The 26,868-nt window shown below is 38.7% G+C and overlaps 1 protein-coding gene and 1 long non-coding RNA gene across 2 annotated transcripts; both read left to right on the top strand.

Annotated features, from left to right (window-relative positions):
* Positions 1–21,902: 21,902 nt before the first annotated feature.
* LOC121405755 lies at positions 21,903–24,587 on the top strand. Its single transcript, XR_005968688.1, has 4 exons — positions 21,903–22,229; positions 22,823–22,909; positions 23,893–23,961; positions 24,437–24,587. It is a non-coding gene; the product is annotated as an uncharacterized LOC121405755 (long non-coding RNA).
* A 239-nt stretch (positions 24,588–24,826) lies between these two features.
* Positions 24,827–26,287, top strand: LOC121406608. The gene is made up of 2 exons (XM_041597618.1): positions 24,827–25,962; positions 26,032–26,287. The coding sequence occupies exons 1-2, from the start codon at positions 24,827–24,829 to the stop codon at positions 26,270–26,272; spliced, it is 1,377 nt and encodes a 458-aa protein (XP_041453552.1). The 3' UTR covers positions 26,273–26,287.
* The last annotated feature ends 581 nt before the right edge of the window (positions 26,288–26,868 follow it).

Raw genomic sequence — 26,868 nt, forward strand, 5'->3', positions numbered from 1 at the left:
TTTTTTGTTTTTTAGTTTATTTACGGTAGTATTTCTAGGTATGAACTATAAACCATGAAAATATTTGGATTTATCTCGATGGTTAAAAACAGCAAAAATAGCGATGGCCTGTACAAATGTACGATAGCACTGCGCCGTCACTATTTACATCCCACGGCGGGGAGAGCTAGCAGCAGCTGGATCTAGCTAGATCGACCGACATTGCCACTCTCGATGATTGTCTGTGTCCATGGTAACAAAAAGGGGCACGAAGTTCAACTTAAATCAAGTAGTTTGAACTTTAAAGACAGCTTCATGGCATCATTTATAACCCTTTTTTTAATATGTTGGATCTAAAGTCTTATATACAGTTCTACTACTAAGGTATATGTTAGGCCTAAGTTAGACATCTTCAAGCTCGATATGATACATAGTATTGCAGTGTTGAGAGACACGGAAATTTCAGTTACTTTCCTTCATCCACTTCACTTATGATGATCTTAAAATAGACCCTTGTAATTATCAAAGAGATGAAATTATATGCAATTACCTCATTTCTTAGCTGATAAAAGACTAGGGTCACTCTCCTTATCGTCCTTGATGCTGTGGACAGATGTATTCCGTATATAACACTGATGTTCGTAAGCATGGGTCCAGTCGCAAAATAACGTAAGGTGATAAACACTTGCAAGCTAGCAGGTAAAGCAAAATTTCTTCTTGTTGGATGCTCGATATGACGAGCAAGTCTGTTAATGATATGAACGCATCCCCGTCTGGAGAATCTATACAACTTTAGTATCTCGCTGTCGTCATAGATATCCAAGGAATGAGTTTGATCTCTAAAGAATCACTTCCGTCTCAAGGCAGCTGTCTGCTGTATGGCATTAAATGGAGCAACCATCTTGAAACTATTTTGAAGGAGTTTTTAGGACTCGGCCGTTGGTACAGGGGCTATGGCAAAAGCCCACCTGATTTGCCGGATTTTTTTTTCTCTTTTTTTAGTTTTGCCGTAAAAACTCCGGCAAAGTTTTATGCAATGGAAAACTTTGGCATTTTTTTTTTTTGGGGGGGCCGTAGTTTCCTATTTTTTTTGCGGTAAATAAACTCCGCCAAAATTTTAATGCTACGGGGCCCAGGCGATTGTTTTCTACTATTTATTTATTTATTAAAAAAAAAATGATAATAAAAAGTAGAAAACAATCGCCTGGGCCCCGTAGCAAACATCCATACACGCCATCCATGCAACTTTTAGACCCCTACAGCAAAAATTCCAATAGTTATTTTCAACCAATTAGCTCATCCCAATCAATCATTCACACAGAACAGTACAGTTGCCGATTTGGGAATCTTATTTTGGGACATGGAGATGTATGTATGTTTTGGAAGTATATAATTCATGCATTATTTTAGCACACTTCCAATTGATTACAGGTGTGTGGGGCCACGAGGCCATATCCACAACTAGAACTGCAATCGTTTCAGAACGATGTGCATGCATTGACGCCTCTGATTTAATAGAGGCCAAGAAACAGAAGGAGATAGAGAGAAAACTCTAGATGATATACATTCTCAAAATGTTAGAGGGCGCTATTTCTTAAAGGAATGGTCACTGATGCGTAAAACACATTTGGATTATGTGAAATGATACAATTGGCAAACCCTGAAAATATGAGACAAAAATAAATTCAAACAAGGAAGTTATGGCAATTCAACTATTTTAAGACTTTGCAATAGAGGGCGCTATTTCTAAAGTTATTGTCACTAATTATGGATAACACGTTTACTAAATTAGAATGAATTTGGAGGAAGAACGGTGGCAGGGGAGGACTAACAAAAATTACATGTTAATCAAATTTGAATTGTAGCACATTTTGCTCTCCATAGGAAGTTACATTCTGGAGTAAACAATTTTAGACCATTTGGCACCCCATACGTTGTTGTTGAAAATGTGTGCATTGTGAGCAGTATACCATATGTTCAGATTGACTTATCTTGAAATTTTCTGTTGTAACCTATGTCGTATTTGGTATCACTGAAAAGAGTATTCCAATGCGGTGACATTGATACCACTTTTATTTGTGAGCAGGCAATAGACCGGAAGTAAATGCCATATAAAGAAAGACATTAAAAATGAAGGTTTTGCACAATAATTTTAAGCTGACGTCAGATTTTTGTCAGTTTCTGTTACAAAAGGTTGACGAACGGTTGAAGTATATATCAATACTCATATCAGCCAAGTTAGAAAGAATAAGCTTCAATAATAAGGAAATAAGAGCAAGTTGAAGTTGTGCTGGCAGTAAAGTGCATTTTGGGGTATTTTGCTGATTTTCGGGAGCATTTTTGAGATATTTCGTCAGTTGTAAGGTATATATTTTTTTGAATGGCATGAAAGATCATATCTTGAAGACCCTAAATTCAAAAAAGGGTACGGGTTTGGCCACGCATGACGCAATGAGGAGCATTCAAAGGTAAGCGTTTTTGAAACTTTAGAGGGCGCTATTTCAATGACGGAAGGTCAATGATGCGTGAAAATTCAGTAACTTGTATTTTATGATACCGTTATCAATTCCTGAAAGAATGAGCTCAAAATGAATAAAAAAAAGAAAGTTATGGCCATTTTACGATTTTTTTACTTTACATTTCAATAAATATGAGCTTAGGACATGAAGATTGCATTTTGAAGGACAGGTTATGTGTCGCAGATGATGGAGCAACTCTTTGACTATCTATAGCAATTTGTTAGAAGTCTGTAGCATGCAGGATAATTGAGATATGAAAGAATGAAGAATGGTATGCAAATGGACTTGAAATGGACAAAATGGCGCCTGGATGGTCATGCATGAGTGACTTTGGAAAATGGAAGACGAGAGGCACAATTAGGGATGCTGAACAACATGTCTACCAAATTTGGATGAATTTGGATGAGGGACGGAGTCAGGGTAGAGCTAACAAAACCATGTGTTAAACAAATGGGATTTTGGTGGAAGATGAAGAAGAAGATTACGGAATAGAATATGGAACAAGAACAATGCATTGTCGCCATTGGGCGTCAATGCAATGAGTGTTCCCTTTGTACGCCGGTGCTGATCGGGGTGTAAACTTCGATTTTTTAAAGATTCATAGGTCTTCAATACCCAAGTAAGAAACCGGGGCAAGACATAGCATGGGATGGTGACTGGTGTGCTGAGGGTGGGTGTGTGTAAACACTGCTGCGTGGTCACCAAACCCCCGAAGTAAATAGGAAAAAATATCAATAAAAGAACTAAATGGTAAATAGTCCAACATGGCTGTCCAAAAAGAAAGCATGGAACTCTCAGTGACAACTCATGGCAAACACAAACACGCAGGCTTTTTTAGGGAGTAGGGGGGGGGGGATCTTTCTAGGCTAAGGGCCTCCTGGTAATCAAAAAAGGAGTTGCCAAAAAGGAGAAGGAATTACATGAAAATAAAAGGGAGAGAAACATAGGGAGATTCGAAGAAGAGATCGCCAAAAATGGGGCAAGGTATAAAAGAAAAGAGGAGAAAATGAAAGGGAAGAGGAGCAATGGAAAGAAAGGGGGACAAGGGGGAAGATCAATAATCGTTATCAATGAGCGTTGGTGGCCATTTAATTTGATGTTTGGCCTGGGGCGCATTCACTATGTTTCACATTTGTGTGTGTGTGGGGGGGGGGGGGCAAATTTACCTTAAATTGCCTTTGTGGCATCAAATTGACGTGTATAAACGAGGGGCCGCCAAATTGACCTTTAACCAGGGGGGGGGGGGGCTGGTACTGGCATTTAAAACTGATGGTAGCTTCTCACGATCATCAAACATACGGTACCATACGTGGCACGGTACCGTATACCAATTGTCCAGCGCTGCAATATACCCACGACGCGTGCGCAAAAAGGGTAGCCTATTGGTACAGTTCGAGACTGAAATACCTCTTATCTAGACAAACATTTTTTTAGACATAATTTTAAAAATACTCGGTTCTAAGATAATATCAAAATTACATTAAAAATTACACCAATATACATATATATATATATATACATCAAAACATATTATCAAAACGAATATTTATAGAATATATTTATTACCTTTAAACAAAATTACAGAAATCATTATTTCTATAATATTCAAATTACATTAAAATTACACAAAAATATATTGTAAAACATTTATCAATGTAGATAATAATATTATCTACTTTAGAAAGATTTGGTAAATGTAGACCAAACGGCGGCTTGTCTATTGTTTCGGAAAAAAAGCGAGTCTACCGCGGGCGGATGAATGGAGCCAGTGCGTTGTGTGCAGGGGCGTCGATCCATTTTTCAGATGAGGGGGGGGGAATTTCGTTCCAAAGGCGCTCGATCGTACAAAACACCCACCCACACACACACACACACATATATATATATATATATATATATATATATACATATATTTGACTCAAGAGACACAGACACGTATCTCACCAACAAATTAATACGAGCGCGAAGCGCGAGCTGATTTTATTGTAGTATATTGACAGGAAGAGCGTGCCTGTTTAGGACTGTTTGTAGTAACTCATGAGGAGGATACATATTTCACTAGACAGATATTACGAGTGCCGAGAGTGAGCAAAAATTTCTTTATATTCTGACCTGAAAACTTGACATTCTAAGCATTTTTTGTACCAAGGATTAAGATCTGTATCTAAAAGAAGAATAGATGCGAGCGCGAAGCGGGAGCTGAAAATTTTGATATTTCGATCTGAAAAAGGACAGTTTAATGGACGTTTTTGATAAAGAACAAGATATATATCAAAGAAAACATGATTGCAAATCGAAACAGGAGTTCCTTTCAGGCTTAGAACTGAAAATGGGACATTTACATTCACCTATTTAATCATGAAAAGTATGCATTTTTTGCTACAGAAATGATGCGAGCGCGAAACGCGAGCTGAAAATTTTTATCATCCAATCTGAAAAGCGGACATTTTGAATACGACTTTAAATAAAGAACGAGTTGTGTATCTCCATCTTGCTTGCTGAACAAACATTACAATTTTTTTTAATGCATATCCGGAATTATTGGGGGGCAAAATGATATGTTTGCTCCCCCCTCCCAATATTTTCAATGGTGGGGCGATTGCCCCCCCCCCCCCGGATCGACAACTCTGGTTGTGTGTAAACATCTCTCCTATGTTTCATAGGTGCAGGCTATGTTACAATGGAAAACAATCCATCCTTCGGATAGGACGTTAAATTGAGGCCCCGTGTAGATGAGAGTCACCACCTTTGCACCCCGGTGTAGAGGTCCACCTGCATCCCCCTATTCAGTTATATCGGGAGGAAACCTGCGTGTCATAGTGATTCAGTTCTATTTTCGCCTCCCAGGCACAGGTGACGCCAAAGAAATAATAATAATAATAATAAAATTTGTACCAGTCATTTGAATCTGGCATGCCCGATGGACTAGTCGTTCTGTACTGGCGGTACTTATCAGCTAGCCGTCTTGCACCATCGGTACCTGGGCAAATTCGCCTTTGACACCGGCCAGGCCTCGATCGAGCGCACACGTACGCATGCGTCCATCCCCGATCAGCGAAATAGTTGTACAAAGTAAATAGTGGCAAAGGATTTAGTTCACAACAATTACAAGAAAAAATGAGAATTTTAATTGAAATATACCCGACATATCTTTGCTTTGTAGAAGCCCGTCGTAGTAAAGTAAATTCCCCGCTGGTCTTCTGTGGAAGCCCGTCGCTCTCAAATGGTTAATAATCGAACCACTCTTGGTCCATATTTCATGCCATGTGTATGGCCTGTGTCCTGAGACTTCGATGACATTACAATACCAACCAGCTGCCGAAGATTTCGCCTTTAAGCAATATTTCATCTCTTATATTTTTTTTAATATCCGTCTGTTATTTTACTTTCGATTCCCTCCCCTGATAAACGATATGTTTCTTCCCCACCTTCTTTGCTCTTAGCCTTCACCAAACTAGCCGGTATTTAGTTCTTTCAATAATTATGGTAATAATAACAATAATGATAAAAATAATGATAGTCATGTGGATGAATAATATATAAAACACATTTTTCTATTATCATACAACCAATTGTGGCAATGACAAATCTAATTTTTTTCTGAGTACTTTTGCTCTCTTGGTATGCTTTGGTAATATCGTTAGCATTTGCCCAAGAACTGTATTTGATCATATAACTAATTAAATTTCTTACCCTACGATTGGATGTGTGAACTTCAAGTCAACAATCGCTTTTTCAATGAATTCTTTCGTACACTTCTGCGGCCTCATAATGAAAGTAATGATTTCACCAATCCACCAGACGGCTGGTTTGCTGTGGACCTTTGTAAGTTCGTCTGCGATGTCTTCTGGTATTGCTAAGGGCAAAAAATCTGGCTTTTCGTTCTTAGCAAGGCGGCTCACAGCGGGAAGCTTCAGAACTTGGATGTTTTCATTTTCATTAGGAGCTTTAAAAGGACGAAGAAGAAAACATAAAAATAAATCAAAGTGCATGAATTCATGAATCTGCCGTACGTGACACTCTGAGTGAGTTCGTCACTCAACGTAACGAGCAAACAGACTTTCATTCCTCACCGAGAGGTTTTTCACTCTGATTCGATCGTTCAGCGGGACATTTCGTCGTCCGCCACCTCACTCGTTTTCCGAGTGGTCCATGTTCTTTACAGTAAACGGTCAAACTTTCGCTCGATCTCACTCGTGTTTGTCGAGTGTGTGACGGGAGCACTTGACTAATAGGAAGCAAGCAAATTTCCACGTATATCCGATCACAAGTGGGCAAGTAATCGTGACTTTGTACTCGACTCACACATTATTAGCGCATCATTAACATCAACATGGCGAATACTTCTGTGAAAAAAAATCCAGAAAAGACACAATTTTAATCATTCTGTAGCCTAGATTTCAAAGAAAGACCTACATATATTTTGAATAATAAGAGCAATGTGGGAGTTGTATAATCTAAACGGCATCATTTGGAATTTACTTTTGTGCTGAAGATAATAAAGATGCTAGATCAGTGCAATGGTTAAAGTGGCCGACATATCACAGCAGGCAGTCGATCGTAGTTAAAGAGAAATTCCAGTAGTTGCAGTAAACACTGATTTCATGAGAAAGTCTGTAAAACAAGGCTTAATTGTCAGTATATCGTCGAGGATCTAGATCTGGTACAGTTACATTAACTGAACTTTGTGAAATCTTGAAATCTACGCTGAAAAATGTTCACCCTGAAGATCCCCAACACAGATAAGCGCACGTGGGACAATGTGTAATTATTGCTTGGAGCGTCGGGTCCGACGCTCTACCAGAATCCTGTGCTTATTTGCTGATTTTTCAGCAATTACACAATTTCTTCCAGAATCCTTTGGCACATGCGTTTTATTTATACAAACAGACACTTTGGTGGTCATTTCATTGGATTCTGTACGAACTAATTTTGATATCGTTACCAAAACTAGCATTTACCTTTAATATCCAGCCTCTCAATACATTTAAATCTTCCCTGTTCAAACATTTCCAATTAGACATTTGATTAATTATTTTAAGCAATCTTAGTATTTTGAAGAATTATTTTTGTATCCATGATGTTGAACTTGAACTGTAATCTTTTATATGTATTTGCATTACTTGGTCAAAATGTTATCGATATGTTTTGTACTTCGTTTTATTATCTGGGAAGCCAACTTGTATGGGTTTTCCAAAACCTTGTTTGGTAACCCGAGACATGTAAATATTTTGTTTTTCTGTCTGAATAAATCAAATCAAAATCATATAGAACTATCGCCATGCGCCTGCGCACATCAGACTTTTAGCTTAACTTATGAATAATTCATGTGCCATAGCGTTTCCATGTACGGAAAAAATATATTCGGCGGCCGGCTGGTGATCCCCAACCCCAAGTCTGCACACCTAACGTTTTCTCAGCAGTCAAGTCACCTGTTCCTGCTATGGTTGCGAGAAGCGCTGATAATGGAAGGGGTATTTTAATGACTATCAGCCGATAGTTCGACTAGATTTGACTCAGACTCTTTACTGACTTAATGAAAAATTATTTGCTCAGAACTTTGAAATATACACAACAAAAAAAGTAAGTCCCCCCTAAACAAACATCAATAATTTCCGAACCAATGCGAGTTTTTGATATATTTTTACATGAGCGTGTAGGTAATTTTATAAGCTACCCTCTGAGTAAATGTTGTGGACGTATCTTACGTCATGCTTCAGTGAGCACCGTCAGAAGGCAAAAATGTCACTTTTCAAAAGTCACAAGCAAAATATCATGACTTTGATTCCATTTTATTAGAACTAATTCCACATTCTCATCATGAAAAATAGTCAGAAGGCTTGTAAAAGGTACTTTCTAAAAGACAATACAACTTTTTTAGCTAAATTTCACGGTTGAATAAACTCAAGTCCAAATTTGCTATAATTGGATTTTTACACATTTCTATCAATAAAAATGCTAGAATATGATGACAGTTATTTTGGGGAAGACTATCTTCAACAATATTCATCGTTTCACGGTTCAATGAACATTTATTGGAAACAAAAATGCGATTTTAAAATATCGTAGGCAAGTATTGCTTTATTTTGGTAACTGAAAATTATCTTTTCTCAACTTTTTTGTTATGTTCATGACCAATTAACATGCTTCAATGATTCAAAGGTGTCAAATTAAACATTTACGCTTGAATGAACATGTGGAACGTGATTAGCTTTTTTTTTACGTTATTGGAAAAAATGCAGTTTGTAACTATGGATATCTGTCACGAAACTCCTTGTACAGTTCACTTGATTTGATTTTTATGAAAATCCTGATGTTTAATGCATCAGTGAGCACACAATATTCGAAAATTATGCAAATGAGAAGAAAGATCAAGGCCTTGGCCCCACTCTGTACCGTATCAAATGGTTATTTTGGTGTGCGCACCTTTGGGATAGTGTTACTCAGAAGCCATGTGCCAAGTTTTATGAAATACATGTTAGCCGAAGTAACAAAAACCGTCCATGAAACAAACCCTCATTTCATATTTGTTAGAATTTTGACTTCCTCTCTCATAGACTTGTGTACATTATGGTTGCATATGTTAAAGCATATGTAACCCCTTATTCAATATGGTGGAACTTTTTTTCAAGGCTGTCTTTAGCAATGTCGTTTTTACAGTAATATTTATCAACCTATGGGCAGAATTCTGTGCAAAAATGAAATCGATTTGTTTAGTTATGGATAAGTGAGCACGCATCAAAGTGGGAAAATTGGTATTTTCAATGTCACAGACTCATTTTAAAGGATAATAAAGTGAGTATTGGGGGCAAATTTGGTTTCAAATGTGTCTTTAATTGTTATTGTTTTATCATCCATCATTTCTATCACCAAACACTTTCCAAACTTTAACCATTTTCATGGTTGAGCGAGCACATTCGAAAACTTAGGAATGAATACACTATACTGTATAAATGTATTCTTTTCCTAAAATTTCTAAGGATCAGTTGAATGTATGGACAGATCAGTGGTGGATCCAGAATTTTAAATGGGGGAGGGGCCTATAATCGGGGAGCCATCAACATTTTTCAAATTTTAACATGATCTAACAAGTTGTAGAAGATACTACCACCCCCCCCCCTTATGATGATACGTCACAATACAGGGGCCACAGAGCAGTTTTCAAAGTGTGTGGGGGGGCTGACCATGCCAAAAATCATAATCGTATTACATTTTTGCACTTGCTTATGGAAAAAAGTGGGGGGCTGAAGCCCCACACCCCCCCCCCACCCCCGCTTCCGCGGCCCCTGCAATACATCGTGCTCACTCAACCATGAACATACGATATCAAAATTTGGTCTAAAGTGGATAAATGATGGATAGTAAAACAGCATAACACCATAAAATTCACCTAAAAACAATTTTTGCCCAATATTTTTATTTGCACAATCTGAAAAACGACACTTGTGACTTTCAAAAATGGTCATTTTTAATTCAATCTTTAATTACTCTTGCATGACTCAACCGATCGATCTCATTTTTCCCCAGGAGTTGCATAATGAGTGTGGAAAACCACCCATGAAATATCATATCTCAAAATAATTTGGGCCAAAAGTTACAGCAATTTGATTTAGGGGGGACATACTTTTTTGTTGTGTATAGTTATGCAAATAAAACTAGACCTTAATCGTGAAGAACACGTGAAATTTAGCTAGTAAAATTGGTTTGAAGATATCTTTTACCTTTTTACCCGTTTCTTCCAGGTACCTGATATACCAGGTTCCCGGAGAACGCGCTCACAAACTGAAACCGGTTATACCAGGTTCCCATAATACCCATGTGAAGTTCTACTTCGAAATGCTAAAATTGCATTTTATCGCCACTAATTGATAAAATTTATCGATTTGAGGGAATTCACTGAGTTTATTCTATTGCAAGTTATCGTTTACGTTCAATAAATTTTCATTTATTCGGTAATAATTGCACTTTTTTCTCATGCTTGTCTCACTTACTCGCATAAAAAATCCGTACAGCGAGATATGGACCACGTCACAGTCTGATCGACGGATATTCAATTTCGCTGAGACGCAATTTTTTGCATTACTGGTGGTACCTAATTGTGGATATCCTATTCATTTCGAGCAGCGAAAATTGTGCTCGCCCTACACAAAAGCCGGTGGCGGTCGAGTGCACGCGCGGAAATTCAATAGAAAGCTAACAGGCCTATAATAATGGCCCGTTTACCGTGCAGTGATTCTCGCTTTATTTTCTCCGATCCGTTTTGTAAACAAATCGATATATCGTAAACAAGAACCGTAAGAAACGAAAGTGGCGCAACCAAGGAGAAATCCTGTATTCAACATAGAAGAAGCTCGAGAAGCTATACTGGACTCGGACTCAGATAATGAGTTTGATAAGATGTCAGTCGATCTTGGCAGCGACGAAGTTTATTCGGATGTAGAAGACCTTGATGATGTGAACGCTACCGACCTTCCCGGGCCTCCCGGCGGTGACAGCGAATACGATGCCCCTTTAGGACTGGGGGAGCTTCCTCCAGACTTTGTTCCCGGTGCCAGCGGCAACAAGCGGCGTCTGTTAAGGCCCTAAACCGCAAATTGCACCTAAACCGCAAATCGCCGCCTAAGCTTGTAGAAAAAGTTTAGTCTTTGTTTACTCAATAGCAATGCACTCTTTGTAAACTGTTACATTTTCATCTTCTTCTCCAGAACGGCTGGCACAATCTTGACCAAACTTGGTAGGAATTATCCCTATGCGTAGGGGATGCAAAGTTGTTCAAGGGATACCTGTAGCCCCCATGTGGGCCCTGGGGGAGGGCTCCCAAGGGAGAAAACATTGTAAATTTAAAAAATCTTCTCCAGATCCAGAAGTAGAACAGTCAAGTTGTTTTGTGTTTAGATACCTTAATAGGCGAAGAATAAAGTTGTTCATGCCAGTTCCTGGGGTCCCCCCTTCGGGCCCTGTTGGGGATTAAAAGTCGGGGTGGGGCACTTCAGGGAAAAAACAAATGTTTTTCTTGTTTCAAAATGGATGGTCAGACATCATTCAAACCTGGTAGGAATTATGCTTAGGTGTAGGGGACACAAAGTTGTTCAAGGGATACCTGTAGCCCCCATGGGGGCCCAGGGGGAGGGCCCCCAAGGGGGAAACCCTGTAAATTTCAGAAATCTTCTTCAGATCCAGAAGTAGAACAGTCAAGTTGTTTGGTGTGTAGACACCTTAATAGGTGAAGAACAAAAGTTGTTCATGCCAGTTCCAGGGGTGGCCCCCTTGGGGCCCTGTGGGGGCTTCAATTATGGGGGTGGGGCACTTTAAGGAAAATCCTATTTTTTTTCAAAATAGATGGTCAAATTTTATCCAAACCTGGCTGAAACCATGCTTAGGGGTAGGGGACGCACAGGTGTTTAAATGGTACCCCCTGGACCCTGTGGGGGGCATCCAGAGGCAAAACTGTAAATTTCTACTTCTCCTTCTCCAGTTCCAGAAATGGAAGTTGTGTCATGCATAGAATCTTATTGGGTGAAAAAATATGAGTTCCTCATGACAGCTCGTAGGATGACCCCTTTAGGGCCCTGTGGGGGTTTCGAGTTGGGGGTGGGGCATTTCAAGGGGGAAAATATTTTTTCTGTTGCAAATTTTATGGTCAAATTTTATCCCATATTGTTACTGGAATTGTGCTCATGAATAGGGAATGCACAGATAATATTCACATTGTAAATATGGCCCTCGCGGGGACCCTGGGGGGGGGGGAGCCCAAAGGGGCAAGACTCTGTAAATATCTAACTTCTAATCCAGAAGTATAAGAGTAAGTTTATTGTGTCCAAATACCTTCATAAGTGAAGAATGGAAATTATTCCTGAAAATACCTGGGATGGCCCCCTCTGGGGTAAGGGGGGATGGGGTGCTCCAACGGTAAATATAATTTGTTTTGTTCTTTGACATGCATGTTCCAGTTTTATCCCATCTTTGTAGATATGATTCTTATATGTTTGCAATGCAAATGTTCATGTGCTTGTAAGCTGAGGAATAAAAATTGCCATGGCACTTCAGAGGGTCTTGCCATTGGGCCCTGTGGACTAAGTTCAATTTAGGTCCAGTAGGATTTCACAGTTCTAATTGATGGCATGCTCCTAGTTGCACCAAGGGAGCTTGCATCAGCTGAATATCCGTAAGCTCAGCCCAGGTGAGCGTTAAGCCCCCTGGGGCTCTTGTTAATAATTTCAGGGTGAGAAAATCACTTGTCAGTATTGATGTTTGGATATTTATATTACAGTGGGTTTTGAAGAGTTTTAAAGCTACTTAAGCATTCGTGATTAAATCTTTTAACATGAATTCATTGTTCTTCTATCTTTGTTTTTCCTTTTCTTTTTAGTTGTGTGGAACATGTAATTCACGTAATGCCTATTATAATATGTCACCGAAGTTTGTTGTTTTCATGTTATAGTTGTCTGATACTTTGTCAAAATGATGGTGTGTGTGTGTGTGTGTGTCTGTCTGTCTGGGTGTGTACCTGTTTGTGTGTTTGTGTTTATGTATGTGTGATTGAATGTATGTGTTATAGGATGAGAATAGAGAGAAAGAGGTGGACAGGAAAATTGATATAAAAGAACAAGAACGCATCAATACCTATTCTTTTGCTACTTGCTTTTATTTCTCTGAACTTGAATATCATCAGCAAACTGTTCACATAAACGTAATTATAATGACAATATCACCACAGATTTTTTTTGGGGTATTCTCCCGCTAAAAAGAAGTGAAATATGACAACTGGGACTATAGTCGTGACTTTCATCATGGAATATAGCTTTGAAGTACGAATCACTTACACTTCGGATGACATGCCTTTATCGCTTTCAAAGGACAGTCACTCAATTATGAAAATATTGTTCTCTCAAGGTAGGCCACCGATTGCTGTCATTTTAACAGAATGCATAATTTAACATGTTTTTCTTGAATGGTGATAAAGGAACTTTGGATTTCAAATTATTTAATTGCAATAATTTTTGTTTGTTGGAATCAGGGCTGCACAGAAGTTAAAAAAATGCACATGAATATAATAGTAAACCATGTTTTTGTATCTTGTTCAATACCAAAATCTCTTCAAAGAAATTAACTTTATATTGTTGGTTAATTGTAACTAAATAAACTATAAATTACTACTACTACTTCTACTACTACTACTACGGTGACAGCCCGCTAGACCGAAGGTCCGCGAGACCGAGGGTCCGCTAGACCGAGGGTCCGCGAGACCGAGGGTCCGCTAGAACGAAGGTCCGCAAGACCGACTTTTTTTCCCTTCATCGGTTGCCGCGGTCGAGTGGTTTAAGGCGCCTTGTTGCAGCGGCGTAACAGGTACTTGTTATCAGAGGGGGCGGGGGGGGGGGGGGCAGAGCCAAATATTTCCGAGTAATTCCGTCTAGAATTAATTGCTAGGATTTCAGTTTAGGTGGCAGAAGTGAGCACGGGAAGCGCGTTCCGGGGGGGGGGGGGGGTGCAGGGAGGGGAGTGGGGAGTGTACCTACCCCCCCCCGCGAGATAAGAGGAAGGTCCGACGTTTCTTTAAATTGTTCCTTAGCTGCTCTCGCTCATCTTAATCCATCCTCTGCCTGTTAACGGAGGGGGGGGGGGGAAATTTCGAATTGCGGAACCCCCGACGTTTCTTTGAATCGTTCACTAGTCTGCATCCGCTCTTATTACGTTTTCTGCCTGAAATGGGGAGGGGCACAACAAAAAACTTCCCGTTAACTAAGTCTAAAATTAGTGGCAAAGCTAGGATTTAGTTAAGGGGGCGGTAGTCAGCACGCGAAGCGTGTGTGAAACACTTACTGAGCGCGCAAAACGCGTTCCCGGGGGGGGGGTGCAAGGAGGGAGAAGCTGCGACGGTCCCTTGAACTGTTCCTTGTCTGCTCTCGCTCGTCTTACGTTCTCCTATACATTTGTATTTTCTCGCTCACGTTTCCCCCTTTTTTTTTGGGGGGGGGGGGGGTTGGCGTTTGTTTTGGGTTTTTTTTGGCTACGAGGGTGTAATAAATTGTTCATTTATTTATTCATTCATTCACTCAACTATTCTTTAACAGATTCCCTTTTTAACATCATTTTTTTTTATATAGATAACATTTCAGCTTCTGCCGGAGTATCATTAGACTGGGAATAGTTTGTAAAAATGCTTTTCATAATAATTTTTAACATTTTAATGCGTAACACATCTCACCCAGGAAATTTGGCAATTGACCACTGAAAGTGCACGGTAAACTCAAACTAAGATATTTATAAACAGTTTTCTTTTCTCTCAATTTAAAGTTGGGAGTAGAATTATCGAAATCTCTATAGTCAAGGGCTGATTTTAATAGTATGTGGCAATTAAAATGTATCGATTTCTTTCTTTGTAAATGCTGTATTAGGCCAAATTGGGGGAGGGGCTGGAGTGCACTATTAACAAGGGGCAGATGAAGCTTACATGATATGCGAGCAAAGCATCGACAACTGCAACAATTATATTTTTTAAAACCCTGAACTAGGCCCTTTAAAAGGCTATAAAAATATTATGAGATGCTGAAGCGAAATATATTAATGAGGGGAGCAAAGCGAACGAGCTTCAGAAAAATGTGGCATTTAAACCGTCAGAAGACTCTTTATTATCTGATGCATTTACACTACGAATGGGAAGGGGGCGCTTATGCCTCAATATTAATATTATGAGTTTCTCCATTGTCTACATAATCTTTTTTTCTCCTTTGCTTCTACGCTCACCTCCAAGTGCCACCCCATGTTATATTTGAATTTCTTTCAAAATAATGTTTAACCCTGGCGAATGCTGTATAAGGCCACACCGGGGAACAACATTCAAAGAAGCAAAAAAAAATTCTACTTAAAAAAAATCTTCTATATAAAAAAAGGCTGGCCAGTACATCAGAATACTCAACCCTTGGCGTAAATCCCGGGGGATGGGGGATATAACCCCGCCCCCACACACTCACTTTTTGGAGTGGGCGGTTGGCGTGTACAAATACCCCCCCCCCACACACACACACACACTTTTTAGGGAATAAAATATATTTTAAGTAATTAGTAAAAAAAAACGTACTTCAAAATTTCTATTTGAAAATGCGATTGAAAACCAGAAAACAGTGGTTATTTTGGGGTCGCTCGCTTCGCCCCCTCGTAATATTTTAAAATTTATAGTATGAAATGTGATTAAAAGCGAGAAAATTGGTTCTTTATGGCTTGTTCGCTTCGACCACTCGCTAAATAGATATTCAAATGTGTGTATAGAGGGGGCAGGGGCGGATCCAGCCTTCGCCATTAGGGGTCCCTGAATTTTTTTCATCCATATTTTCCCCGATCGGCCGCTCAAAGATGATTTTTTGTTTGTTTCTTTGAAGGGGGTAGTCCTATGAGTCACTTCTTATCTTTATTCTTTAAATCAACGTAAATATATAATATCATAATCCTCATTCAAAAATGCGAGCGCGAAGCGCGAGCAAATTTCTTTTTTAATTGTATGTATTTTTTCCTAAAATTTGAACATTCTGAAAAAAAGATGTGCCTGCAATAATTACTACGAACGCGAAGCGCGAGCAGAAATTGTTTATACACGTTTTGAAATGATCGGAAATGTAGGCCTACCTGTTAAAGACTGCTTGCAGTTAGCCATAAAGTTGTTACATATTTCAACAATCAAATAAAGCGAGCGCGAATTACGAGCAGAAAAAATTTTGACATTTGTACATAAAGAATGGAAAATTATTTTTTGTAATCTTGAAAGGATACCTACATAAATAAACAATTGATGCGAGCGCGAAGCGTGAGCGGAAAAATTCTAGTTTTAGACCTAGAACGGAACACCATTCATGTTTTGTAAATAATGAAAAGGATGAGTAAGAGGGGAAATTCTTATATTAATAATTCGATCACCAAGGGCGAGCAGAAAGTTTTTGATAGTTGTGATCTGAAACTTGATAACTGAATGAACATGCGCGCGCGTGTTTCAGATTTAGACATAGGCCCGTATTCTGAACTCAGGTTTAACTTAGACCATGGTCTAACTCTGTGCTAAAATTATGGGAAGCCGAGAGTGTCAAAAATTTTATTAAGATGTATGTTTTTTTATATTTACTGTGCTCTTTCCTGATTCATTGATGGTGAAGACAATCATCTATTAATTCCTAGATAATTATGAATGATTTGAGGCCAAATGAGCCGAACTATGATATATATACTGTTAGTGATTTATGTAACAATTGGCTACCCATACTTAAACCACAACTTTAAACCTGAGTTTAAATTAAACCCGGCTTCAGAATACGGGCCATAGAATCTAGGCATTCTAAATACAACTTTTAGTATGAAATAAAGGTGAGCGCGAAGCGCGAGCTTAAAATATTTGATATTCCGATTTGATTTATATTTCAAACACTTTGTAGGAAAATTGTAAGGTGGATATAAATCGCACTTGATAAGGAGTTGATATTTTTCATTATTATTTTGAGTTTGGGACAAAGGACCATGACATCCTTAGGACATGTTATCATATGAATATGATGACTATATATCTTCCTATTCATCTTGTTAAGCGCGAGATTAAACAAAAGGGACAATTTAATTATTAAATTGATACCTTATTTATTAATGCATAATGAGGGCGCGGAATCTGATGATATTATGGCCTGAACAATGTACATTTCAAGCACTTTTATAATCATGAATAGGATGCTTCAGTAATCAGTTGATATATTTTTAACCATTAATGCGAGCGCAAATCGGGAGCCGAAATTTTCTTATAAACTGCCATGAAAAGGGGATTTTAAGTAGTTTGTTGAGACAGAAATACCTCGCAAATCAAAATGCAAGCATGGCAGCGCTAGCTGATATGTTTTGACAATCAGACCTGAAAAAGGATATTTTGAAAACTTTAGGGAATACATGAAAATAATAGGTACCTGATAAATCAATTTCGCGAGCGCGCAGCGCGAGCAAAAAATGTGAATATTTAGACAATAAAACTGACATTTTTACAGCAGAGCACTTTTTAGTCATCAATTTGTAAATCACACAAATTAATGAAAGTTCGATTTCCAAGGAGAAATATGTTTTGTATATTGACTTCCAAACTTGATATTTAAGCTCCATGTTGAACAAGATATGTGAATCGCCTGACAGGCAATGCGAGCGCGAAGCGCGAGCGATTTTTTTTTTCAAGTCTTCCTCTCCTCTTATTTTATTCACTCGTCTTCCTACTCTTTTCTTTTTTTTTTTGCTCCGCCAATAGGAGGGGGAGCCGGGCCCCTCGCCCCCTGGATCCGCCTATGGGGGGGGGGGAGGATAAAACTCGATCATCCCCCACTCCTCAAAGTGGATTTACGCCGGTGTACTCAACACACCCTTTCGAGACAAGTCCCCTCCCTAGTTCCCATGAATAGGTGTTTATTAATTTATCTTGAGTTGAGTTTATTAACATTAACATATTTACATGAATGAATATATTATGTATAATACATATTTACAAGAATGTGTTTGTATAACATGAATTATATAAATGCAGTTCATAACATAAGCATAGTCTATATAAGAACACAATGTGATACCCCATGATATCAGCATATAATACAAGAGTCTTGATGCAGTTTCACCTGACAAGAAGCAAATCACCATAAAAATTGATCGTATGCATGAACATAAATTATTAATGGTTTGGGTGATTTTGCACCAAAAGAAATGCTGTTTAAGGGAGAACCAAAAGTTAGCAAAAGTGCTAGTCGAGAATGGTTTCCCCAAAAGGATCAAAGTGCAATGTATCTACTCTACTAAAACAACTTTCTTTTTATTTTTCCCCCAAACTCATGTCAATCATCAAACTTCAATAATCAAGAGAGTTTTCATATCTTTTACGAAATGAAAACCGTGTTCTTGAATACTCTGGGGCAAACTATTCAAAAACTCCAATAAAATATATAGAAAAAGTGCCATGTGTAGTGTTACTTTTCATGCTTTTGGAAGTCTTAGCATGGAATGTTCTCCCCGCTCTCAAGCCATCCTGTCGCGATAACTGGAGAAGGGGTGGGAGGGGGGGGGGGCTTCTCTCGATAGGGTGCGGCCATCCCCGCTCTGCTCACCCACCCTTTCGAAACATCGACAATCCCTTCCCCGCTTGCTCTCACTTTGTTTGCTTTTGTTTTGTGTTGTATTTTTTTGTTGCCTCCAGTCCGGTTGAAGAATTAATGTGTGTTTTTTTCTTGGGGGGATACCCGACCCCTCTGGCTATGTAATGACGCAATCGATCCGCATCTTTTAGTTCTTGTACATCACGTCGATCTGTCATCATCTTTGGGATTACCCAGAAAGGTGGGGGACTGAGGCCATGTGGCATGTTATCTTTTAATGGAACTTTATACAGAATACTTACCCTCATCCTATGTGGACGAGCCCCATCCTCAACTTGGAAAACATTTGTTGTTGCTCGTCCCTGACATTGCTTCCTTCAACAACGCCAAGATATATAGATGCCACATTTACTTTGATTTTGTGATATGGCCATGAGCAACTAGAACGAGCCCCTTCCAATCCCGGCTTTGACCCATGCGTCTAATTCTTGAGCCAGTTTGTCAGAAGATAAAAATAATGAAAGATAAAATGAAAGATGTGCCCGTTCTCAGGTGCATGCCATTGGTCAAGTGGGATTGTACATATCATGAATGTTAATTTCGTCGTGAGTCTGCCAGAAGGGCGTTAACTCCCGCTCACACTGTACAATTCACATGGAGAGCGCTCAAGCTAACGCCCTTCTGCCAGACAGAAAAATTGAAATTGGAGCTCGCGCATGCTTCCCTTCGCTTTCTGCCCCTTTTCTGCCAGCTGCATGCATTGGCGGCGGAAGCCCAATAAAATAGGGGGTGTCCACCTGAAATTTTCGTATGGACACCTGTAAAAAAAAATTGACTAGCAAAAAAAAAAAAAAAAAAGGTCATCAACCTAAATTTTAGGGGGGGACAACACACGTTTCAGGGGGGTCCACGTGAATTTGGGGAGGACGCAGGGAAAAAATTTGACAAGCAAAAAAAAAAAGGTTATCAAACTAAAATTTAGGGGCCGCCGCCTATGGCTGCATGACGAACTTTTTTCATATGTATTCACCGTATTCTAGGGAAATAAGCATGAATGTTCAATGTTCCAGGTGTATGTATTTCCATAATATTTCCACTTTTCTTGTTAAACATTAAATGCACAAGATCATGAAGCAGAATTACCATAAAAATAAACGTTAAAAGACAAGTCCACCCAACAAAAACTTGATTTGAATAAAAAGAGAAAAATTCAACAAGTATAACACTGAAAATTTCATCAAAATCGGATGTAAAATAAGAAAGTTATGACATTTCAAAATTTCACTTCATTTCACAAAAACAGTTATATGAACGAGCCAGCTACATCCAAATGAGAGTCGATGACGTCATTCACTCAATATTTCTTTTATTTTTTATTGTTTGAAATATGAAATATTTTTATTTTCTCGTCATTGTCATGTGAAATGAAGTTTCATTCCTCCCTGAACACGTGGAATTCCATTATTTTAACATTTTGTGCTTCAGGCAAGGAGGTCCTAATCGTCAAATTCGTAAAAATTGAAATATTGTATAATTCAAACAATAAAAAACAAAAGAAATAGTGAGTGACATCATCAACTCTCTCATTTGGATGTAACTGGCTCGTTCATATAACTATTTTGTTAAAAATAAGCGAAACTTTGAAATGTCATAACTTTCTTATTTTACATCCGATTTTGATGAAATCTTCAGCATTGTGCTTGTCTGATTTTTCTCTATTGATTCAAATCAACATTGTTCTGAGGTGGACTTAACCTTTAAATGAGTAGAGGTAATGATTAAGTAGTGTCAGTAAAATTAGGCAACGTAAGTTTCTACTGTAAGTATCGGAAACACCCCCCCCCCCTATAAGAGAGCCCTTTCAGTATATATAAGTGTTTCGCACGATTCACGTGCTCACTACAGCCCACTACCGGAAAATGTTTTGGCTCTACCCCCCCCCCTCCGAAAACAGGCATACGCCGCTTCAACGAGGCCCTTTAAACCACTCGTCACCTGGGGAGCGTTTCATCAATATTTTCATCCGACAAGTTGTCAGATCTGACATCTTTCCATGATTTTGATTGGCTGAGAGGCACTGTTCCTATGGTAACTGTCGGATGAAATGGGACTTGTCGGATAAAACGTCCGACAAGTCCTTTCATGAAACGCCCCCCTGATGAAGGAAAAAAAGTCGGTCTCGCGGGCCTTCGGTTTCGCGGACCCTCGGTCTCGCGGGCCTTCGGTCTCGTGGGCCCTCGGTCTCGCGGACCCTCGGTCTCGCGGACCTTCGGTCAAGTGGTCGGACCCCGGTGCGTATATAGTTCTAGCCAAGGACCGCTTACCGTATCTTGTACATGTTATTGGATAAGTGGGTCCATGCATATTTTTGTACATAATTACGCTTACTTCACCGTGTACACAAAGAAAAATCCAATTAAATGCGCCCTTTTGGCAAAATATGCTGTAAAGTGAAGCACGCGAATGAAATAAGGTCTACATGTATGCATAAACCATGGTTATAAGGTCCCCCTTGTCTGCGCACACAAGTATCTGTGCGATTCTAGTAAAAGAAGATACGTAATGACCACAAACTTTACACATGAATTACGTCGACAGATATTTTGAAAATCCAAGTCAAACGGTGGGAAAATGAACTTTGGGTACATGTACATGTAGTTCATGTGACGACCTCAAAATGCAGCCTTTCTGATCATAATCCAGGAATTGTGTGTAAAGTGAATGGGTGAGGAGACATGGGGCAGAATTTTTTTTCAATCTGAAAATGACTAGCAGACGTTTTTCCAAGAAAATTATACATTTCTTTCAAATTTTTATGAGATTTTTGGCACATTTACTCTTAAGATTTACCTCAAGCTAGTGGCAATTGCCCTTACCCCTCCCTCCACTTTATACGATAGAGCCAATATACATTTAAGATTTTAGAAAATGCCCACTTTCGCTTGGAATAGCCTATTTATTTTCTTTTGATACCATACATGTAGTTTAGGAATCTGGTGTATCAATGACATTTACATGTATGGTCGCTACTCGCTACTGAATTTGTAGACTGTATCTTGCAATACATTCCTCTTTTTTTTTCCTGGATTCTTGAAATACATTTATTTACATGTAAATGTAGTACATGAACGATACTCATTCTCTTATTGAATTAACACTCTTGCCTCTCTGGTAGAGATTTCATAGTCATACTGGCCAATGGACTAACAAAATTTGTATTTATTCACAAGGTGTTGAAATTTTGCACTGTTTACATGTATATTAATCAGGGAAAAAATACACGGGGGCTCGGGGCGATTTTTCCCCCGAAATGCCCTAAAGAGCCCTGGAAAACTAAAATGGAGCCCCTGAAATTCATATAGGGTCCAATGTAAACTTTAACACAAATTAGGATATTTGGGCTAGTGAGCTCAAAAAAAGCCCAGGAAAATAAATTATTATCTTTTTTCCCTGATATTAATTTGAAATTCTTAAGGCATACATGTATTGGATGCACTCAATTAATCATAATAATTTTTATCCCTAGTACCTGCAGTCAGTTCTGGAAGAACCTGTATTGGAGGAATCAGTTCCAAGCAGCAGTTCAACTTCATCAAGTTTCAAGGCATCTTCTTCAGTGTCCAAATATCCCGAGGTAAGAAATCAAATTTCGATGCAACTCTTGGGATGGATGTTCTTTTCTTTGGGAACCGAATAGCAGTACATTTGAGACTGCAACTCAGTGGCCAGAATTCACCAAAGTGGATTTGAAAGCCGACATGAATTATACTCTTCAAATTACCAGTATTTTATTCATGCTTTCATAATTTTGAACAGTGGATTCATAAATTAGAAAAAAACAGACTCATGTATTAGATACCGTGCTCAACCAGGGCAACAGGCATCAATTAGTGCAAGGTGACATGAGTGCATATCAGTATTGGAGATTTTTTAATATGTGGTAAATGTAAAATAATTCATACAGGAAATCCCCATAAAACATGGGTTTAACAGATGGTTTTGAAAACCACTGTGGTGAATTTGGGTTATTGAGGCCAGGTGTGTGTGTGTGGGGGGGGGGTGGGGTCACTCACAGTTGCATATTTTGCGAAAGATGCAAAGTAGATATTTACACAATTATAGCAACCATAAAGCCTAGTCGAACATTCCCCTGCATCTATAAAATCTATGTCACCACGTTCATAAACATACTAGCATTTGTAAATTTGCTTGTTCTATTCAATTTAGGTGCTTGACACCAATCTTGCCTTTTATGAGGAACCTGATTCCATCTCAGATGTACATGATCCCACTGCTTCAGATGTACATCTACAAGTAAGTAATATATATGTAACACCACATTTTAAAGCCTATCTAAAGCTTTGGTAAAGGGTCAGCAATGTGAATTATTCCTGAGTATCATCTAACATTCCCATGTATAGAAGAATATTGGTCATTGGATGATTCTTAGCCTCTTAAATTCCTTTGTTTTTAATTCCTAAGAATTCAAACTTTGCATCTTGGGCTCTCTCTCTCTGTCTTGTAATAGTTTATTCTTATTTAAATTAGCCATTTCAGCTCTTACTTCTTAAATTTATGTAATTGAAAGTTGCAGACAAATATCATGTCCTAAGTTTCACCATTCTGTATTATTTTATGACCAAGGTTGAGTTCCCCTTTACATGTTTCAAGCTGTACACAGCTTTGATGCCAAGTATATGATAGAGTTATAGATATGATATTCACATTATTCAAGTGCACATGCACATGTATGTCACACCCAAAATTGCTCAAATTGAATGCAGATTCTGTCCCTCATCAAATCATTAGTTTTGCTTATTTTTTCATGTTATGATCAGAAAATTATCATCAAATATTTCCATTCCAAAAAAATGTTTAAAAAGGCAGAGAAATACATGTACTGTACACAAGAATTAAGAAAATACTTTGATTACATTTTTCTATAAAAAATAAATATATTTGATAATCCCAGAACAAACAACAGATTACACTTCATGAGCTTAATTCAGTCATTTTACAGCAAAGTCTAATTTCATGTATAAATTTTTAGGATTACTAAGTATGAAGTAGGATTGGTGAAATCTAGCTATGCAGCCTGTCTATTACTTCATTTCTGATGTGATCTATTGCTGAGATCTTGGGTTTGGGATTGGCTGAGAAGATCCTTCATTTCCTGGGCAAAGGGGGGGGGGGATGTAAACAGCAATTGCATAGAGTAAGTTCTAGTTGATTAGTTTTTGCTCCTCAACAGTCAACTTTATATTTCAAATTTTAATTAGGTTGTCTTTTTTTTTCAGGCAAGAAGCCATGAAAAACGTTCCAAGTCAAGGCGGCGGCGGAAACGAAAGAAGATTTCTTCAGATGATGTAAGTGATATTATTTACTGTAAAAAAAATCAAGTTTGTCAGAATTGCCATTCCTAGAGAAAAGATACATTTCATGCATAAACTTGAAGTTGGGATCAAAGTATCATATCTCTTCCACATAAATGTTCAATTACAAGATTCATAATATCTTTTACATGTATGGAGAGATGAAAGGAAAGTAGGGATTTGACAACACTAGCTACATGTATTACATGCTCATGAAGGCGTGCATATACCTCATACATGTATTATGAAATATTGCTGGATTTTGAAATGTGACAAGTTTATGATTAATTTTTATAATAATTTGATGAAATTCTTAGTATTTTACTTGTAGTTTATCAAGATGTTACTTTCAGCTTGGAGTCCACCTTGAATCTTCATTTTGAATTAAACATTCTTGTTATCAGCTTTATGCATGTTTTCCATTAAATGATGTTCATGTTTATTTTGTATTTATCTGTATTTTTCTCAGGATAAAGGAGATCTGGTTAAAGTTCATGTAAATGTAAGCTGCCAAACATTCCACTCAGGTGTAAAGATGACACAAGACAACTTTACACAATGTCCAGAAGACTTCTCATATGTCACTGATGAGCACAAGTACTCGTGTGGAAACACCCAACTCCTGATACCAGTCATCTCATTCTCAGCTGTATCACAGCCTTTTGCTGCTCAAGAGCATAGCCATCCGTCAACTCCAGAAGAAGAACCAGAATTTCAACATGTACATGTATCTGCACGTCTCCCTTTGACAAGTCACTCCCCTACTCCATCTGAACCCAGATCAGCAACGTCTCATCTGCAAGAAGTAACTGATCAAACAGAAGATACAACAGTCATTCCAGCAACTCCAACAGAGCCAATGGATACAGCAGATTCACCAGCCAGTCCTGTCTCATCTGATTTTGAAAGTAAGAAGAACTCCAGTGATTCATCTTATGAACCATCATCCGAAGAGAGTTCTTCATCTGACTCCGATGATGATGAGCCAGATGAGCTTAGGTTCTGCAAGGATAGAAAATTTGTTGTATTTGAGTCTCAGCTGAACACCCTTCTGTATAGTATGCATTGCAATGCTTGTGCTACTGGATACATTGCAGAGTTGAAGAAGCAATGTGAGGTGACAATGCTGAAGGTAGATGTTATATGTATCTGTGGTAATATTGTTACCAAGTGGGTGTCTCAACCCACTATCGGACGTCAACCTGTTGGAAATATCCTATTTTCAGCAGCTCTTCTCTTGAGTGGCAGCTCCTATGAAAAAGTGTCATTTTTCTGGGAGCTCTTTAATATCCAGTACATTTCACAAAAAACGCACAATGAAACCCAGAGCAACATACTACAGCCAGTCATCAATACGTATTATGAACAAGAGATAGAAGAACAACAGCAACAAGCTAGAGGGGAGCCAGTGACGGTAATTGGTGATAGAAGGTGTGATTCACCTGGCTATAGTGCCAAATTTTGTACATATACAATGATGAACATGAAAACCAACAAGATTTTGGGGATGGCCTTGGTTTCAGTGAAAGAAGCAACAAGCTCCGTTGGAATGGAGAAAATTGGATGCAGGAGAGTTATGGATAACTTACTAGAGAATGGGATTGATGTCACGGTGTTTGCTACAGACAGGCATGTGGGCATTCGCAAAATGATGAAGGATGACTTTCCATGGATCGACCATCAATTCGATGTTTGGCATCTTGGGAAATCATTCCTGAAGAGGTTATTGGCCAAGGCAAAGCTGAAGGACTGCGAAGATCTTGGGCCTTGGATCAGAGCAACGTCAAACCATCTTTGGTGGTCAACACAAAACTGTGAGGAAGACCCAGTTATGTTGGTGGAGATGTTCCAGTCCATGACCCATCATGTATGCGATATACATTCTTGGATTTCAGGTGATAAGTTCCACAAGTGCGCTCATGAGGAATTGTCTGTCGAAGATGAAGAGGAGACAAAGTGGTTGACACCTGGGTCAAAATCACATGAATCTCTCAAGTCAGTCCTTTTTGACAAAAGGCTAGTAAAAGACATAAAGCAGCTATCAAAATGTTGTCACACTGGGTAATTGGAAGTGTTCCATAGCCTCTACCTGAAGTATTGTCCAAAGAGACAGCGTTTCTTCTATCCCGCCATGCTAGCTCGCACCCAGTTGGCGGTACTAGACCACAACTTCAACACTGGTAGGAAACAAGCAACAATAAAAAAGCCAAGAAAAGGGTCCGGCCAGAAAGATGCTCTCCGGTACAAGTATGCCTACTCCAAAGCAACGAGAACTTGGATCGTACGAAAAAGTTCCAGAGGATAAGGAATACACCTACTTGTGGGACATCTCAGTGGGTTGTCTGCAGATGAAGAGTGGCAACTTCGAAGTTCAACCTGCTAAAATACCACACCTTCCTCAAAACATAGCCCCTGTTCCAAAACCACCACAAGAAGATCTGCTCGCTCATTTTACCTCTCGATTTGCCAAATAAAAGAATGGATCTAAGTCTTCACGGATCATTACAGATGCTACATGTACAAGCGACAATATTAGGAGTGAAGATCTACATTTTCGGCATGTTATTCAAGAGACATTTTGAACATGAAATTCATGAAATCTCAGTTGGTTGACAATGTCCGGAAGGGTAGGGGTGTTTAGTTGTAATGTTGTTAAAGACCTTAGTAGAGTGAGAATGGCTACAAATTGTGTTTTTATTTCAAGTTATTAGTCACTTTGAAAAATTTTGCTTGTTTCTTTTTTTAACAGTTATACTTTTTTTTCAATGGTGGAAACCATCTATTTACCAGTGATAAAAAAACATTGACATTAGACATGGTGAGCAATTTTAAAACTACATGTATGGCATGATTAGTTTGAGGTATGATGATAATTTGTGTCATGAGTTGCCAGTATGTCCA

The sequence above is a fragment of the Lytechinus variegatus genome, chromosome 1, assembly GCF_018143015.1.
Source record: "Lytechinus variegatus isolate NC3 chromosome 1, Lvar_3.0, whole genome shotgun sequence".
NCBI classification, from domain to species: domain Eukaryota; kingdom Metazoa; phylum Echinodermata; class Echinoidea; order Temnopleuroida; family Toxopneustidae; genus Lytechinus; species Lytechinus variegatus.